Source organism: Oryza brachyantha, chromosome 5 (assembly GCF_000231095.2).
Source record: "Oryza brachyantha chromosome 5, ObraRS2, whole genome shotgun sequence".
Classification (NCBI taxonomy): Eukaryota; Viridiplantae; Streptophyta; class Magnoliopsida; order Poales; family Poaceae; genus Oryza; species Oryza brachyantha.
Genome location: NC_023167.2, coordinates 11,958,311 through 11,976,177, shown reverse-complemented (window position 1 = coordinate 11,976,177; position 17,867 = coordinate 11,958,311). Strand labels below are relative to the sequence as shown.

General features: G+C 44.8%; 2 protein-coding genes, 1 long non-coding RNA gene and 1 pseudogene across 4 annotated transcripts; 1 reads left to right on the top strand and 3 right to left on the bottom strand.

Annotated features, from left to right (window-relative positions):
* Positions 1-27: 27 nt before the first annotated feature.
* On the bottom strand, positions 28-3,927 carry LOC102715663 (cyclin-dependent kinase C-1). The gene is made up of 12 exons (XM_006654293.3): positions 3,691-3,927; positions 3,507-3,588; positions 3,333-3,423; positions 3,206-3,235; positions 3,007-3,119; positions 2,835-2,907; positions 2,616-2,736; positions 2,402-2,519; positions 1,240-1,379; positions 1,104-1,161; positions 903-973; positions 28-802 (listed from the first exon to the last, which is right to left on the bottom strand). The coding sequence occupies exons 1-12, from the start codon at positions 3,798-3,800 to the stop codon at positions 253-255; spliced, it is 1,557 nt and encodes a 518-aa protein (XP_006654356.2). The 5' UTR covers positions 3,801-3,927; the 3' UTR covers positions 28-252.
* Positions 3,928-5,924: 1,997 nt separating this feature from the next.
* On the bottom strand, positions 5,925-10,707 carry LOC102715390 (E3 ubiquitin-protein ligase RLIM). 2 transcript variants are annotated; one of them, XM_006654292.3, is made up of 6 exons: positions 10,242-10,703; positions 8,926-9,768; positions 8,649-8,852; positions 8,398-8,552; positions 7,329-7,439; positions 5,925-6,321 (listed from the first exon to the last, which is right to left on the bottom strand). In XM_006654292.3, the coding sequence occupies exons 1-6, from the start codon at positions 10,443-10,445 to the stop codon at positions 6,255-6,257; spliced, it is 1,584 nt and encodes a 527-aa protein (XP_006654355.1). In that variant the 5' UTR covers positions 10,446-10,703; the 3' UTR covers positions 5,925-6,254. The 2 variants fall into 2 exon arrangements, with proteins under 2 accessions (XP_006654355.1, XP_015693382.1); XM_015837896.2 differs by lacking the exon at positions 5,925-6,321 and adding an exon at positions 6,671-7,109 and having other exon boundaries at positions 10,242-10,707.
* Positions 10,708-12,337: 1,630 nt separating this feature from the next.
* Positions 12,338-15,840, top strand: LOC121054436 (annotated as a pseudogene).
* LOC107304234 lies at positions 12,479-14,258 on the bottom strand. The gene is made up of 3 exons (XR_001550269.2): positions 13,402-14,258; positions 13,098-13,289; positions 12,479-12,812 (listed from the first exon to the last, which is right to left on the bottom strand). It is a non-coding gene; the product is annotated as an uncharacterized LOC107304234 (long non-coding RNA).
* Positions 15,841-17,867: the final 2,027 nt, after the last annotated feature.

Here is a 17,867-nt window from a genome sequence, read left to right as displayed (position 1 = left end):
AGTTCATGATAATATGTGCAATAGCTGTAACTATAAACTGACCAGTGAAAATTAAGATAATCTGTTGCTGGCTCAGCTTGTGTGTGTCTACTGTCTGATCATCAAAAACTGACAACATTGCTACAATTCCTACTAGATTCAGGCAATACACGATCTAACAAAATGTAGTGCCCCAAGACAATAACAATAGATCAAGGATCAAGTTAGCATCAGATTTGCTGACAGTTGACATGGTGTTGAAATGGGTATATACTACTGCCAGTTTCCATACTGCTGCTGGTTGCGAGAACCACCTTGTTGCTGATAACTTGGCCCTCTGCCTGGGCCAGAAGGACCATAAGGACCACCTTGTTGATAATTGGGCCCTCCTACATAGCCACCACCAGCGCCACCCCTTGGACCACCTGTTCCGGCCATCCCACTGCCGGGGTACGGTGGTGGCGGCCCTCGACCTGGTTGAGAGTAAGGGGCACTTCCATAGCCGCCACCACCACCTTGCCCGCCACGGTTTGGATACCCTCCACCTTGATTCCCACCCTGTGGGTACCTGCTTGGGCCTCCTGGCCCTCTGGGTTTTGCATAGTGATGGCCTGGTCCAGCAGCCATCGGTGGATGCGGATTGTTCATCATCTGGCCTGGTCTGATTTGAGGATGAGGCTGACCTGTTTGTTGAATTGGAGGCAAACGGCCATGTGGTTGAGGATGCTGTGTCTTTTGCCTCTTCGCAGCTTCGTCAGCTTGCCGCATTTGTTGGCGTTTTTTCTTGGTCTGGAACTCATGTGAAGATTCATACTTTGGCAAGCTGCATTATTCCAAATGAAAAAGATGAGATCAATAAAGAAAGTGAGCCAAATAGCAATGTTAGATGTGGCAACAATAGGTGGGAAGCCTATGATCACTACCTTTTAGGATCACATGGTGGGGGATCATTCCAGAAATACTCTGCATCAAGGGCATCCTGTGCTGATATCCTCTGAACAGTGCAAATTTATGTCAACTTACAGCTCAGTAATATGACAGCTGAGGAAATACGAAGAGAACACAGCACGCATATTTCATGCGTCAACAGAATTAAGCAAACCAAAAGAATGATATGATATTACCTGTGCTGGATCCAGTGTTAACATCTTTTCAAGCAGATCAAGAGCATACCGATCAAAACTGAAAACAAAGGAAGGTAAGTAAGCACATTTCTGGAAGAGCTTCCAAGCAACCCTTCAAGAAATAAGAATTTCTTACTGCTTAAAGTTCTCCTTAACACGTCTCTTCAATGGGCGGGGCGGCTTGAAATTGTTATACCACGGCATTTTTGTGACACCCGGCCAGTTTGATTCATCAGGTGTGCCACACACGTCAAATATTTTGCTTAGTTGCTCTGGCTGCATAAAAAGGCAGAGCGACAAAGGTTCACTCACAAATGTATATTATTAACTATATTAAGTTGCATATTCAGCTTGGAATGTACGATTATAGTGAAAACTGAAAACAATTAAGGAGACCGATTGAAATTGTCCAAATTGAGGAGCGCTAGGTCAGACAGGGTGTTACTGTATTGAACTGTTTATATCATCTATTACCTCCGTTAAACATTAAGATTTTCTGGTCTTCCCTACTCCCTAGATTCATATGTATGTTAATAAATCTAGACACATATAAAGATTGAAGACATATTAATCCATGAACAAATCTAGGTAGGGTAAAAATATCTTATAATATGAAATGGAGGGAGTACAAAATAACCACATAGGTCTTGAAGCAAATTAAGATTCATAAAGCTGCCGCACAGTGAATGTGTTAATAAGTTCATGTTCCTCCTGTGAAGGCGTAAAAGCATTACTCAACTTCTAAAACATATACAATGAATGAGCATGTAACCGATGCAAATCACTTTTCATGTAACGGGGCTGCAGGAATGACTCATGATTTTCCCTGCTGGTAGCTGCACCAAGTTTAATGTGTGACTGAAGGCAGTATGCAAAATATGGGGAACTTTCTAAAGTTTCATTCTACCTGCTACATAGCACAAATCTATCAATTTATTCCAACTATCTATGCACTAACTTTCACATGTATGCAGAAGTCAAATCACTTCATCAGAAAGCATTCTAAAACTTCAGTCATGTTAGATTCACATAGTAATAAACAGAATTCGCTGTTAATAGCATTAAATTAAGACAACAAAGATTTGGCCGACAAGAGGCAAAATTATAAATTTCCTCAACTCTAGCACACAGATATTAATTGAGAACACCTCCAACTCCAAGAGACTAAGGCTACTCAGCTTATGTCAGGCTAGCAACTTATCATATGATTTGCTAAATCTAAGATAACTACTACATATGTTAGTAACTCAAATCCTGAAGAACTATAAAAAAAATCTCAAATCCTGAAGAAACAATACCTCATTCTTTCCAGGCAGAATTGGCTTTCCATTGAGAAGCTCTGCAAAAATACAACCAACAGACCACATGTCAACTGCTGGTCCATACTTGGTGCTTCCGAGCAGTAACTCTGGAGGTCTGAAAATCATTAGCAAACAATCAGCAGACCTTGGAAAAAACTAAAATGCAAAACACAATATGCAACTTAATGAGAAGTTCGTAGTCCTGCAATACCTATACCACAAAGTTATCACCCGATTAGTGAGGTTTCCATTATGATCATTTGAAAATGATCTTGCTAGGCCAAAATCAGCCAGCTTCAAGTTACCCTCGTTGTCTATTAAGAGGTTGGATCCTGCAAAAAGAGTAGATATTGATTCATCATTAGTACAACCACCACAAAATCATGATCACTATGTGACGAAAAAAATCAAACTAAGTTTAGTCATATACCTTTAATATCACGATGCAGAACTTGATTAACGTGGCAATAGTGAAGGCCTGTAAGGAGTTGCTTCATGTAGCACTGGTGCATGGCAATATACCAGTTATCTTTTCATCATTAAATCACCAACTATACCTTATAGCAAGCCAAGAACCATCATACACATATAAATGGTTTTACCTTAATCTGTGGCACAGTGAACCGCATCCCAGGCCTATCTGACAACCCAGTCAAGTCATGGTCCATGTACTCGAAGACCATGTAAATGCTCCCCTTGTACTTGTTACCGTGGACTATACGACAACACAGCACATCCAACATAAAAAATATGAAGTAAATCAAGAATAACAATATGTGTTGTTCTTTAAAAAAGCCATACTTGGTTTCCCCTGTTCATCTCTCTCCGGTCCTGCAACAATTACCCCGTTCCATTATTCTTCTAGGTACAGAGGGTATTTATCAGTAAATAATAAGATGATATGCTCTGTCGAATCATTGGTTAAGACCTGGTGAGGTGACGATCTCCTTGAGCTGGATGACGTTCTGGTGGTGCAGCTTCTTGAGGATTTTGATTTCGCGGATTGCAGTGATGGGGAACTGCGCCAGATATAGAACGATGAAGTCATCAAACCCCGAAAAAAAAAAAGACAAATCGAAGGAAACAGCGCACGGATACTTACGCCCTCGCGCTCGTTATCCATGCGGATCTTCTTGAGCGCGACGATCTCCTGCGTCTCCGTCTCCCTCGCCATGTACACTTGCCTACAAACAACGAACCCGATGCGAACGAGTTGGAACGACGCAACGGTGTTTCGATGGATTGGAAATCGAGTCGAGATTAGGGGCTATCGAGAGATGCCGTACCCGTATGTGCCCTCACCGATCTGCTCGAGCTTCTCGAAGCAATCGACGCCGCGGGAGCCCCACGACGGCGTCTCGTCGAGGTTCAGCTGCCCCGGCGCTGCCGCCGCCATGGCTGAGCCCCGCCTCCGCTACGCGTCACTAGGGTTTCGACTTTGCGAGAGGACGTGAGGATCGGTTGAAACGACAGGGTGAGTTTTTTTTTTCTTTGTTTTAATTTTCAGGGTTTTTTTTGGATAATTTTCTTTCCTTCTCCTTTTTCCTCATAGGCGTATACGGATTTCCACCCCGGCTTTAAGACTATAGTCCTACAGTTTACTTCCAAAACCACTTCAAATTCTCAACTAGGATAAATCGTATTTATAGAATTCAAATATATCTCTTAAAAGAGTATATTTGTGGAGTACTTACTCTATTCTTTTTTTATATGAGTTCATTGACTTTTGAATTTACGTTTAAACATTAGTCGTATTCAAAATTTTAATCTTTGCAAAATTATAAATTATACTTAAAGTTTCTATAATAATAAATCATATTGTAACAAAATAATTAATATTATATAATGTTTTTAATAAGATGAATGGTAAAAATTGGACCTAAAAATCAATGACATTTAATTTCCGACCCATTCAATTTTAATTGTCCGCCTAATGGAAGGTCCAACAGAAAAGGTATTAAACAGATTGTCCAACCACATATTTGATGGTCTGATCCTATTAGACATCCAAAGCATTAAATTTTACAACACTATCATACCGTTCGATCAATATACTTCGGATCGTCTGGATGACTGGATGACGCATGCTCTGGTCCGATAGGGTCATTTCTTTCCGACTGTCCAAATCCACTAGTTAGAAACTTTCCAACAATTCATTGTGACTTGTCGGAATGTATGGTCACACCCATACTATTCGACCGAATTGCACCCTTTGTGCAGTTTGGCCCATTAAAACTTTATATTAGTTTGATATTCTTTCTGCCAATCTTTTTCCGCTTGCTTCACATTAGCAAAAGACTGATACTCAGTATGTAATTTGTGACTTCTTATAGTCTTGATCGGCTCTTTAAGCATTGTGTCAACATTTGCCTTTTTACCACCACATAGATCATTTGGCACCAAGCACCACATGGATCTTGCCAACCCTTCTTTTAATACCTTTTACCTTTAGCCACTCGTTGCCTTCCATTCATTCGGTTACATTGTACTTGTCTTCTTCATCTTCCTTATCTTTACTGAACTAATGTTCTCCTTAATCATTATTTTGTTAATTTACCAAAACCCATGTTTAGGTTGTGTCCGCTTGAAATTGATTTTCCCATATTATTCCTCGACTTTTATACACATGATTCCCAAACTCCTTAGTGCCGCATCTTTTGCAAAAAAAAAAATTTCTATATAGAAGTTTATCGTCTCACATTTCTAAAGTAGATTTTAAACTTTATATTAGTTGATGTCATTGTTTATATAATTAAATAGCTATAGAAAATCAGATATTCTTTCATCTTTCATCCGTCAAAAGAACGCAACCATAGAAAAGGATAGATGCTCTTATCACTCTTAATTAGTCTGTCATATCATAGGTACTGCTTGCTAGGTTAGGTGAATTAAAATGGATATTACAAGACTTTTTGAGTCCATCTAGATTTATCAATACATTAATGTATATATTTTTTCTCCGTGTCTAGATTCATTAGCACATAAATAAATCTAATAGAAAGTCAGGGTATATTTTCGACCAACTAGTACCTCAGTGTTAGCAGCAAGTCAAACGCCCTTTGCTGCGGTGCCGAAACTCATTAGAACCTATTGTTTGAATACTGCTACTTTTTATCCGAGGCGAAAACTCTAATCTGATCCCTACTAATTGTTTGGCCAACATCCAGATTGAAAACTTTGATGGAAGGTATACTTGTTAGGTTGGTAATTCTTTGTTGTCCTCGTGTTGATGTGCACCTAGTTGCCCTGTTGGCAAGGGAACCATGTGTTTACGCTACCATAGCATGACAGTCAATTCATATAACCGTTTTTATTTTTCTCCTTTGTTGTAAAACAAACATTTAGCAGTTTTGTTTATGTTTACATCTGGCTGACGGTTGTACATAAAAATACTACAAGTTATACTTCATTTATCCTTTAAGAAGATTCTCCACTGCCAGGCAGCCACAAACTGCCTCTATGCTTCAACAAACCCATACAGCATGAAAATTCTATGGATTGCTCCAGCATGACAACACGATTTGACAGTTGTCATTGGCTGATGCATCTAAAAATACAGTCATCGTCTCAAGAAGTTCAAACACCCAAAGAAAACGTATAACGAAATCCTAATATCAACAAACTTCCCTCGCCATACAAGAATTCCAAATTGACATGGCAGTTCATCGATTTTATAATGGTGATGACTGCCATGCAGATTTGCCACCACATGAAGGAGCACTCTGAGTTGTCCTGACAGGAGGAGGGAAAGAATGAGTGAAATTACACCTGAAACACGTGTATTACAAATTCTGTTGGGATTTGATCAGAGACAATGTCAGAAGCTCCATTTTTCTCATAAAAGAGAAGATCATGTGGTTTTTCCAATGCTTGATGCATTAGATCTGCAGACATCGCCACGACAAAGCGGACAAACCCTGGAAAGACAAGGTTTATACTCGTATTAGCAGGTTTACATACATATGAAGCCAAATGTTTTGAGCAATTAAGGAGGAACAAAATTCAGACAGAAAAACTTATATGGTTCTACTGCATACAACCTCCGTCCCAAAATAAACGAATTTATGAGATTTTAGATAGAATTTTCAACTCTTCGTCTTATTTGAAATTTTTTTATGATTAATATTTTTATTGTTACTACATGATAAAACATGAATAGTACTTTACATATGATTATTTTTTTAATTTTTTAATAAATTTTTCAAATAAAACAGATGATCAAACGATCAATCTAGAAAACCCAGAAATTGTCTTTTTTTGGGACGGAGTAGTAGCTCTTAGCTTAATTGGAGAGCATCTCTAGGTTAGGATACCAAAGTTTGCAATATTTAAGCAAGTATAAATGAGGCCAGGTGGCAATCAGGAACTATTTCAAACACACACTTGCTGCAAGGAAAAATATTTAAAAGATACCTATACAACGAATTATCTCAACTGAAAATTCAAACAGTACATGTATAAACATGTACAGATTTGTTTTGCTGAAAAATTACATTATTTCCGTATTGTAGTTGACCACAATTATTGCTGGCAGAACTACGTCAAAGAGATAAAGGGGGTCTTAATTCGCATAGGATTTAGTTGAAAGCTCACTTAACATGACAATAAAATATTACAAAAGAAGACATGACTTCTGAAATATTTTTTCGTTGTGATTGGATTTTGTAGTGTAGAAAGTTTTAAAACCAAATTCCCCACCAGCAACCTGAAAAATAAAAAGTAAATATGAAGCACGTAGGTTTTTTCATTACATAATGTTGCTTTGGTTAACTGGCATAGTGGCATGTACTCATGTTATGTTAGAACACTTATCAGGGAACAGCTATAGAGCTCTGACATAAAACAGGCACACATAGCAAGTTACACCGTAATTATGTTCATTTAGTTATGAAGACTACAAAGTCTGTAGTTTAATCCAACATACCTGTGAATCTCTTTCAACCATTTATCTACACATGTTAGATGAAATTCATGATTGCATGGAAGAATACGGACACAGTCTCCCTCAGCATATTCAACAAGGCAAATGTAGCATCTGCATTAGCAAGGGAAAGATGAGAAGAGCAAAATGACACATTGTTCTTTATTTGGATTTATTCAACGATAGTACTAAACCATTCTGCTGTGGGCAAATTTACAGGTGCAACTGTGCAAGAAAGCTGGAAATGAACTAGCAGCTTAAATGCCTTTTAAGAGAATAACGGCTGCATTATATTGCAAGCAAAGAACTAACATCCATGGGAACCTTTCTCATACTCAGCTTAGAATTTGAAATTTTGGATCACATATGGTACATGATATATCTAGTCAGAGTATCAAAACTTTTGAGTACTAACACAAGTTTAAATATTTAGTTCGGATGAGTAAAAATTTGATCATGTGAAGAAATATCTTGTAAACGACATCTATAGTACTACATCGGTTCCAAAATATAGGAACCTAGTACTGGATGTGACAATCCTAGTAATATGAATCTGAACATGTATCCAGATTCATAGTACTAGAATATGTCACATCCGTCCAAATTCATAGTACTAGGATGTGTCACATCTAGTACTAGGTTCCTATATTTTGGAAAGGAGGGAATAATTTATAATTTTATAGGATTCTATAAACAAACAACAGCAGAACTTAGTGGAAAAGGTTGCATTCTGGAGACCTTGCCGAGTCAAAAATAGCATGTACTAATGGCCAGATATACCATTGGTTACAACTCAATACCACTCATGTCTCTATCTAAGCACTTGATGAGTGATCAAGCAGCACAGATAAGCGTATGCTTGTTGCGATTAAAAGGCAGAGGATCTTAATCATTTTAGACATTAGACATTCACAGTTTTGTACTTACCTCTCCTTCACTTATCCTCAAGATTGAGTTTGACACTAAATATTGTGAGCAGATAATAATGGCCATAATAATTGAACACGGGTAAAAGTCCAAATATTTGACTAAAAAATGCTGAATAATTTCTATAAAAGTTCAGGTGGCTTACTGTGCAGCCTCCTCTGTTTGGTGTTTTAATGATCTCCTGTACACTTTTACAGGAAGACGCTCGACAACCTCCTTTGGTGCAGGAACCGACCCAATTGAGGAAAATGATGGCCTTGAGGATAAAGCAGCAGACTGTTGGTGGATTTCATCCAAAACCTGGTGTGTATAACCATATGGAATTACAGATGCAATTTGGCATATTTCTCCAGTCAAGGAAAGCAGAAATATTATACAGATAACAGTACTACTTACCTCAAAAAGTGCTTCTGCTAACATAACAATTCTTGATATGCTAGCTCTTGTGTTGGTTTCTTCATCAGAATTTCCTGGTTGACTGTTCGTTCTGCAATTGCAATTTCCTGTTCTATGCTGACCAGATAGTATGCATGATCTCTCATGTCCTGATAGTCCTGATAGATTTTCATACCTGCTGCCCAATCTTTGGAGAGCTCGGACCTGTTAAGGAAACAAAAGCATTAGCATGTACAGGTGAAAACTGAAGATTCGGAATAGTTGAAACACAGACCACCTGAGATCGTATCCTTCTCCTCTCAAGAAAAGCTGATCTGCGCTCTAGTAGATCCCGATTATTGGCCTCTCTTAGTGTTGCAGGGTCAGCTGAAGAATCCAATTGTAGTTCAGAATTTCTCTCTGAATTAGTCCTTTGCATGATTGCTGAATTTTGCCTGGCACTCGCATTTCCTGATGGCCATATTGCCCTATCGTAAAGAAGTGAAGGGGTGAATAACCCATCTGAGAATGGGGTCCTCCTCAGAACTCTGTCACGGAGACGTCCAACACTCAACGTTCGGCTGAATCGAACACTGCCTTCAAAAGGTTCCTGAGCTCCCATCCTTCTGTTGGAATGCCTCAAGTTAGCATTGTCGGATTCTAGCAAATTTCTCCTGGCCTGATGTGCTGCTCTAGCTTGTGCTGTTACACTATCTCTAAGCATATTCAGGGTTGAATCAATCCCAGCGGTTGATGCACCACCTTGCTGAGAGATGTTTGCACCAGAAGAATTGTCCACATTTCCATGGCCTCCATCAGGATTAGCTGAAGTGGAGAGGTCCGATGAGAGAATAGAGCAGGCTACCGATGATCCCAAGCTGACAGCTCTACTCAACCCGAAGTTGACACCAAGACGTGGTCGTGGCCTGTCAGAATGATTTGGTAATTGGTTGACCTCCCCTGTGGTGTTGCCAGCGGTGGCATTCTGCAATACATCAACACCCTGTTCTCTGCTTATTTGTGATGAAGGTAATGTTGCCCCTTCACCTGGATGAGATTTAGGGCTCGTGGGAGCATCCTCATCAGATTTGTCAACTTGAGGAATTGAAGGCAAGCGTCCGGCCTCCCCTCCCTTGCTAGACTGGAAAAGACACAAATGCATCATTCTGTTAGAAAGAGTGCATCTAATTCATAAAATGCATATCCTTACATATATAACACTATTACAAGAGAACAAATTCGTCTGGTTTCAACAAATTTAATCACTTCATTATACGCTAGTTCTTCATAAATATGAGTATGGATCAGGAAACTCCCACTATTCACCACGCTCCACGCACTGTCAAAATCACTGTAACCAAATTATGCAGCAGTCAAAGGAATCGCATTCGACAATCTCCCATCTCCATCACGATGTTCTGGAAACGGTAGGAACCAAACACCCAGACATGACTCGACATGATAAACAGGGCAATCGCTCAACAAGCACGAGATCTAACTCATGCCATCGATGGAAACGCACGCACACATCCAGTTCATGATCACACGTCATTTACACGCACAGCATTCCCAACTTAGCCAAAGGAAGCCGGACGTCGACAGTGTCTTCCTCACCTCAAACTGCCGCGGCGGCGGCGGCGGAGACGCCGAGGAAGCGTCGTCACGCGACGGCGCGCTGTCGTGACCGCGGAAGCAGGAGGAGGTGCTCGGCAGCCGCTGCAGCAGGCCTCTCCCCCTCCGCCCCTTCCCATCCCCCTTCCTCGCCTCATCGCCACCGGCCGACGCCGACGAGGCGCCCTTGCTGCTCCCAGATCCCATCTCGCGCCACCACCACCCAAACCCCCTCCGCGCGGCACCTCTACTACAGATGAGCGGATCGCCCCTGCCCGGGCGCCATCCCCACCGCCATTGCTCGGATTTCACGCCTCCTCGCTCGCGCGTGCGCCGCGCATAGATGGCCGCGAAAGGGAGAGCTAGCTACCCAGCCTCCGCCTCGCTCCTGACGCTAGCCTAGCAACCACTCCAGTCCTAGCTCGGCGAGTCTTGCTAGGCAGCGAGAGAAGAGGGGGTTCGGTAAAATTAAAAAAATGCCACTCTCATTCTCTCTCCTCGGTTTGATTCTTTCTCTCTCCCCTCTCCTCGGTTTGATTGGATTGGATAGTTACCAATAATGGCATCCTTTAGATGAGAGTGCTACCGCCTCGTGGACTTCAGTTTTAGATGAGTGCAATAATTCACTCTTCGCTTCTTTTCACCTAGAATTCCCATTTTTCTACGCTTAAAATTTAGTCGTAGTACTATTCTCTTTTTTAAAACATAAAGTTTTACTGCTACTCCACGCATCCACTATTGAGTGTTCAAATATTTCAGCAAGATGTACTACTGTATTCGTCCCGAAATAAGATTATTTTTATATTCTTTTGATACAATTTTTTGTCTCTTCATCTTATTTGAATTTTTATTGTAATTAATATTTTTGTTTTTCTAGATGATAAAATATGAATAGTACTTTATACGTGACTATTTTTTAACATTTTTTATCAATTTTTTAAATAAAATAAATGGTCAAACATTAGAAACGGAAAAACAAAAAATAAAATTAGGTAGTACGATTTTATATGAGCGTATAATTCACCATCTTGAATTCTTGATTTGAGGAGTGTCATTTCATGTACTGTTCACGCCAGTAAAACAAGGGGATATTGGCATTGGCAGCGGCACACTCGAGTAGGAGTACTCCTGCACTCGTAGGGGCAGTACAGTGGTACCAGTACTAGCCTGCACAGTCGCACGGGTAGGATGGGGGTGAAAACATAAGATCCTGTAGGTGACGTGAGTCGAGACGAAGAGAGGATAATTGATGGCTGGCAGATGCGCCGGGCTGGGTGAGGGCCCACCTCCCAGCACAAAATCCAGCGGAGCAGTCAGCTGCCGGGGGGGCAGGCGCCTGTAGCTGCTCGTGCCGATCGAAAAACTCCCCCGCGACTTGTCCGCATGTGGAGGCACGAGGCAGAGGGTGGCACGGGCAGCAGGCGATCCTGACCGTGACCGAGACCGAGACCGCGACCGCACAGCGGAGCGGCGCAGCGCGCGCGCGCGCGGGCCCGGCGACACATCGCACCGCGTCCGCTTTTGCCGCCCACGCCGCACGACGACCACCACGGCGAAAAACCCGGCCTCGCGTCGCGCCCTCGACGGCGCGCGCGCGGCGGGGTAGGGTTTGCTCGTCGTGCGTGTGTGGTGTCCGCGGCCGCGCGGCGGATGGGTGGATCGTGGGGGAGTGTCCGAGTGTCGCCGCAGCGAGCGCCGGTTTTTGATTTCGAATTGTCGTGGTGGGTGGCTGTATCGTCTCGTCTGGTGTGGTCTGCGTCCGTTTCGTTAGGCGCTGTAGCGCGGTACGGACTCCGGTGGTTAGAGGCGTAGACGGCCAGTGTTTTTTCTTTGGGTTAATTAGTTTCATATCATTATAAATATGACTATTTAGAAAAATATCATTACAATTCACGTATTCGGGTGGATGCCACCGTAATTTTTCGAAATTTGATCCATACCACTACCGTCACTTTTTCATCCATCTGCCTTCTTCTTTCCGTTTTCTTCTGTCTCCTCCTCCATCGGACTCGTCACCGCCTCCGGCAAGACGGCAGCGCAGAGGCGAAGACGGAGCCGACGGCTCCGGCAGCGGAGTCGTGACCGGCGGAATGGGCGGGGTGCTTGGACAGGAACTGCCGTGGAATGTGTAACGGATCCGCCATGGACGCCCTGGTGGAGCTGCCGTCGGGCGCGCGGTGCGCGGGGCTCGTGTTCTTTGGGTGCGCGCTGTGCATGGCGGCGCTCGGTGTCGTGCTCCTACTGCTCCGGCGGTGGCCGTGGTGCAGCTGCCATGTGTGCCGGCCTACCTGATCGGGTCGTGGAGGAGGGACTTCACCAACCTCGGCGACTGGTACGCGCACTGCTCCGCCGCTCGCCGATGGGCACCGTCCATGTCCACGTCCTCGGCTGCACCGTCATGGCCAACGTCGAGTACATGCTCAAGACCCGCTTCGACAACTTCCCCAAGGGGAAGCCCTTCGCCGCGCTCCTCGGCGACCTGCTCGGCGGCGGCATCTTCAACGTCGACGGCGACATGTGGCGCCACCAGCGGAAGATGGCCAGCCTCGAGCTCGGTAGCGTCTCCGTGCGGTCCTACGCGTTCAAGATCATCGCCCAGGGGGCAGTGGCGGGAGCAGGATTTAGACATTGGGTATTCGAAATGATATGGTGGAAAAAAAATTTTTTTTACCCAAAATCCTACTACTTGACACGTATAACATCAAAAACTAAATGATCATACTATATATATCATATATAACACAAAATGTCAAATTGAACCTAAAGTCATATTTCATCGAATTGATAACATCACAAAATTATTCAACATATAGATAACATGTGAAACATAAACAATAATGAAATGAGTACAATTCTTACCATTTAGAGGACAACTTTACGACGCTCCATGATGACTCTCATTGACCCAAGGATTGCTACTGAGATTCTCCTCACCTTGATTTTCACCTCGAACATCTTCAACTTCATTTTGAGTTGTCTTCTTTGAAGCATTTCTTTGCAAAAAATCCTTCACATCAACCGCAGGCCCCCTCCTCCTTTTCATCTTAAGATCTAAAGTGAAAACAAAACCAATCATTCAATAAATCGATCATACTTCAATTATTGTGAAATAACAAATTGACAATCCACAAAATTAAATTGACAATCAATCATTCAATCATACTTCAAAGTTCAAAGCTCTAACTGTCTAGTGTCTAGAGACTACTGCTGTCTGCTGCAGCCTGCCCACTGAGTCGCTGGTCCGCTGGAAGAGTGGAAGGACAACCTCGCCGACGTTGAGCCATTGAGGTAGTTCCGGACAGCGCTGCCGGCTGCCGCCGCGAGCAGTCCCACTCGCGGCTCGCCAACCGCCGGTCGTCGGGCCGAGCGCCGGCGCCCGTGGACCACCTGCGCGCCTGTTCGACTAACGACTGCCCCTGCCGGCCTGCCGTGCGCCACCCGCCCAAGCTTGCTGTCGCCGAGTCGCCGGTCGCCCAGCCACGCAGCACCGCGTGCCCGCGACTCCGCGAGGCGCGAGCCCGCCGGTCGCGCCTCTGGCCTCCGCCCTCACTGAGGCGCGGAAGCTTGCCGTCGCCCGTCGCCCGTCGTCGCCTCCGCCTGCCCGGAGTGCCCGCCTCGCCGTCGCCGGTCGCCCCGCCTAGCCCACCGGCAAGTCGGCAACGCAGCACCGTAGCATCGCGCGTGGGGGGAGCGCGCCAGCACCGGCCGCCAACCGCGCCTCCGCGGCTCCGCCCCGCGCTCGCGCGCCCGCCACACACGCGTCGCCCGCCACCCGTGCCTCTACGGCTCCGCCTCGGCGCCCCGCGCCCGCGCGCTCGCCTGCGCCTCGGCTTCCTCCGTCGCCGCCTGCCGGCCTCCCTCCTCTCCTCGTGACGGCGCGACCTCCACGGACGCCGGCTCGGCGGCTCGCCCCGTCTCCCGCAACCTCTCCAGTCGCCGCCGCCAGCACACACAACGCAAGGGGGGAATCGGCGGCTCGGCGCTCGGGACCAGATGAAGCCACCGGCCCCCTTTCCCCCCAGTGGGAACATTAGGGTTTTTTTAGAAGGGCCATGGGCTGAGCGAGAAATGGGCTAAATGGAGAAAGAGGCCCAATAAGCCGAATTTTGGCCTGTTTAGGCTTAAATATGTTTTTTCTTTTATTCTATTGAATACATATAGGTATACACAGTATATATGTATTTTTTCGCAAAAATCTTGGGTATACGTCTGAATACCCTTGAATTATAGCTGGGCCCGCCCCTGCCAGGAGGTGGAGACGCGGCTCATGCCGGCGCTGTCCGACGCCCAGGAGGAGTAGAAACTTGCAAGCAAAGTTTCACGTGTGTGCATGGCTGCATGCTAGAAGTTGGTAGTTAATTTTGCATGTATGTAATTAGTTTACCTGGTCATTAGCACTTAGTGGGAATCGTGGTGCGTGAGTTTTGGCCAGGTGATTGGCTAGTTCGTTGTAACTTCTTGCATGTACATCAGTCTATATAATGACTGGAAAACGACAAGAGCAAGGTGGCTGCATCAACCAAAAGCATTTCTAGCTTGTGCCATCTGTTCACTCGTGTGTGTGACTCAAGTAAAAAATACGTGAGTGTTTGTGATAAACACTACAGAAGAGAGGGAGTGATTCCAACAGGTTCGCCTTCGACACCATCTGCAAGATCTCCTTTGGCCTGGACTCGGGCTGCCTCGACCGGGACATGCTCGTGTCGGAGCTAGCTAGCCGACGCGTTCGACACCACCTCGCGGCTCTCCGCCATGCGGGGCGCCGCGGCGTCGCCGTTGCTGTGGAAGATGAAGCGCCTGCTTAACATCGGGTCCAAGAGGGAGATCAAGAAGGCCATCAGGCTCATCAATGGGCTCGCGGCGGCGATGATCCAGGAGCGCCAGAAGCTGGGCGTCGGGAACAGCCACGACCTCCTGTCCCGGTTCATGGCCTCGGCCGGAGACGCGCATGGCGCCGCGGAGGACAAGTTCCTTCGCGACATCGTCGTCAGCTTCCTCCTCGCCGGCCGGGATATCCGCGCTCACGACGCTCTTCGTGCTCCTGTCCAAGCCCCCCGCCCATTCCGCCGGTCACCGACCCCGCTGCTGGAGCCGTCGGCTCCGTCGTCGTCTTCGCCTCCGCAGCTGACGTCTTACCGGAGGTGGTGACGAGTCGGACGGAAGAAAACGGAAGGAAGTGTGAGATGGACGGAAAAGTCACGGCAGTGGCATGGATCTGATTTTAAAAAATTGTGGTGGCACCCACCCGAATACGTGAATTGTAGTGACATTTTTTTAAATAGCCATATTTACAGTGGCATGGAATCAATTAACCCTTTTTCTTTTGGTTTGTTTGACCTTCCCGTGCCGCCCAGTCTGATTATAGCAGAATGGCTAGTTTGTTTTGTTGCTCTAGTTTAGGGCGTGTTTAGATCTTTTAAAATGGCAAATGTTTTGTCATTTTGAAGTACTTTTGATAAAATAGATCTAAACAGTAGGGTAAGAAAATGATAAATTCGCATTTAGCATTTGGCAGTCTAGAGTAGCAAATTTCATTAAAAAGTGTATAAGGACGCGGACCACCTCTCACTTTCGCCAAAAAAGACAACTTTTACGTGCCTCTAAATACCAACTTGTAAAAATACAGTATCAAAACTTTTGCCACCAAAACTTTTTTTATTTATCATTGCCATTCTAAATGGCTCTAAACAGGTTTAGCGATGAATCAAAACTTTTGAATTGTTTGGAAATTTAATTTTGTGGGGAGGAAATTACACATTGACCGATGTATAATTGCGAAGGTTAGATTCAGGTCTGTTTGTTGGTTTGTTTCCACGGGACAGTGCGGGCGTTTGGAGTTGATATTGCAGTAACACAATAGTACTTTCTCTTCTTTTTGTTTTACTCATGTCATACATATTAATAAGAAACAAAAATATCTTTATTTTATCAAATTTCAATGCAATAGTCATCTAGGAATACTTCTTCCACATCCAATGCATTGATTCACTATTTCCACGAACTGAGATACAATGATTACTCGAATTCCAATGCTTTTTTATACTTTCAAACACTCCGATGCAATGATTACTTAAAGTAAATTTATTTTGGGACAAACAAAATAGAGAAAAATGATATTAGGGAGTAGCATGGTAAGTTTACACCTAATATGATTCCTATGTGGCTATATTTGATCAATTCCTACGTTCCAAACACATTGTCTTCATGTTTTCATATGTTTTAAAATTCTCTATGTCGGATAATGCGCCCGGGGTATCCCCTATGTATGGTGCGTGGCTCCGTGGGCCCACGTGTTTGAACCCCTGAAAAAAGGGGTCGGGCCCTAGGAATCCACGTGCCCCCTAGGGATCGGGCCCGAAAGGCTACCTGACGATCGAGCATTGGAGGGGTCGGGCCGCCCTTAACCTCCGCGGCGGGCAGCGCACGCGGGCCCCACCACGCGTGCGGGCGCAGTGCGTCCCTCGCGCCCAACCACCACATTTATGGTGATGGAAGGGCGCCTGGCACGCGCCACGCCTCGTTTAATGCAGCTACAAGCACACGCCTCCCACCCACTCCCGCCCATGCCTCTCTCCGGAAAAAGCAGGGGGATGTCAGGCCCTCGCTGACTGTGCAATGACGGCTCTATCATCGCAAGGATGGCCTGTCTCTCCCGCGATCGTTGTCACATTAAATGCATAAGGCGATCATGTGAGAGGAGTGACCCCCCGTTCGGACCGCTAGGTCCAAGAGGTTGCCCCCTCATCCACCCACTAGATGGTGGGCCCGAGTGATGATAGCATGGCGACATGAGGAAGCATGTTGACTAATTGCAGCCTCTACGGCAGTCCCGAGAAGAATGCCCCTGCAAGCCGTAGGTGGAAAAAAACCATGGTCCCTGTGGTGTCCCCTTATGATATAAAAGGAGACCTTGGCCAACGCGAAGAGGAGGCCCGGGTGAGAACAGAAGACAAGTAAAACATTCACACATAAGCTTGTAACTTTGCTCTCATAGTTGACAAACAACAAGAGTAGGGTATTACGCCTCGCGGCAGTCTGAACTTGTATAACTCCTTTGCGTGCATCGAGAGGGGCCCGACCCTCCTCGATCTCTCTTTTTTCATCTGTTCATCTTGATAGGCTTTCGGGCCCTAAATAGCACCCCTGCGCCGAACTCACAAAGGGGGTCCCACGGTCCTCCACTCGACGAGCTCATGCTCTGACACTATATTTTCCACGTTTATTACTATTTTATTCTTATTTTTGTAGTATGTTTTTTCACATCCTGTGTTTGTTTACCAAAAGAACCCTAAAAACAAAAAAAAAAGTTAGCTTAGTCCAACATAAACAAACCTGACCTAAATCACAGGTGATTTGATGAATTATAAGATAAGACACTCCAATTTGGGGCCTTCTTGAAAGCCTTGTAATTGGGTCAATACAAGTGTAAATTACAAAGCCATAAATTATTTCTAGGGTAAACTCAAAGTGTTGCTTCGATGGATCGTTAACACATTAATTTATGGACATTTTTAGCCTAATCCAATGGAAACTAAGCGTGGGCTTCTGAGGCCACCCTATTTTTTTTAGGATATGTTGGGTTGTGGTTGGCTCGCCTCAAACGCAAGCATGTGTGGCTTCATGTGTCTT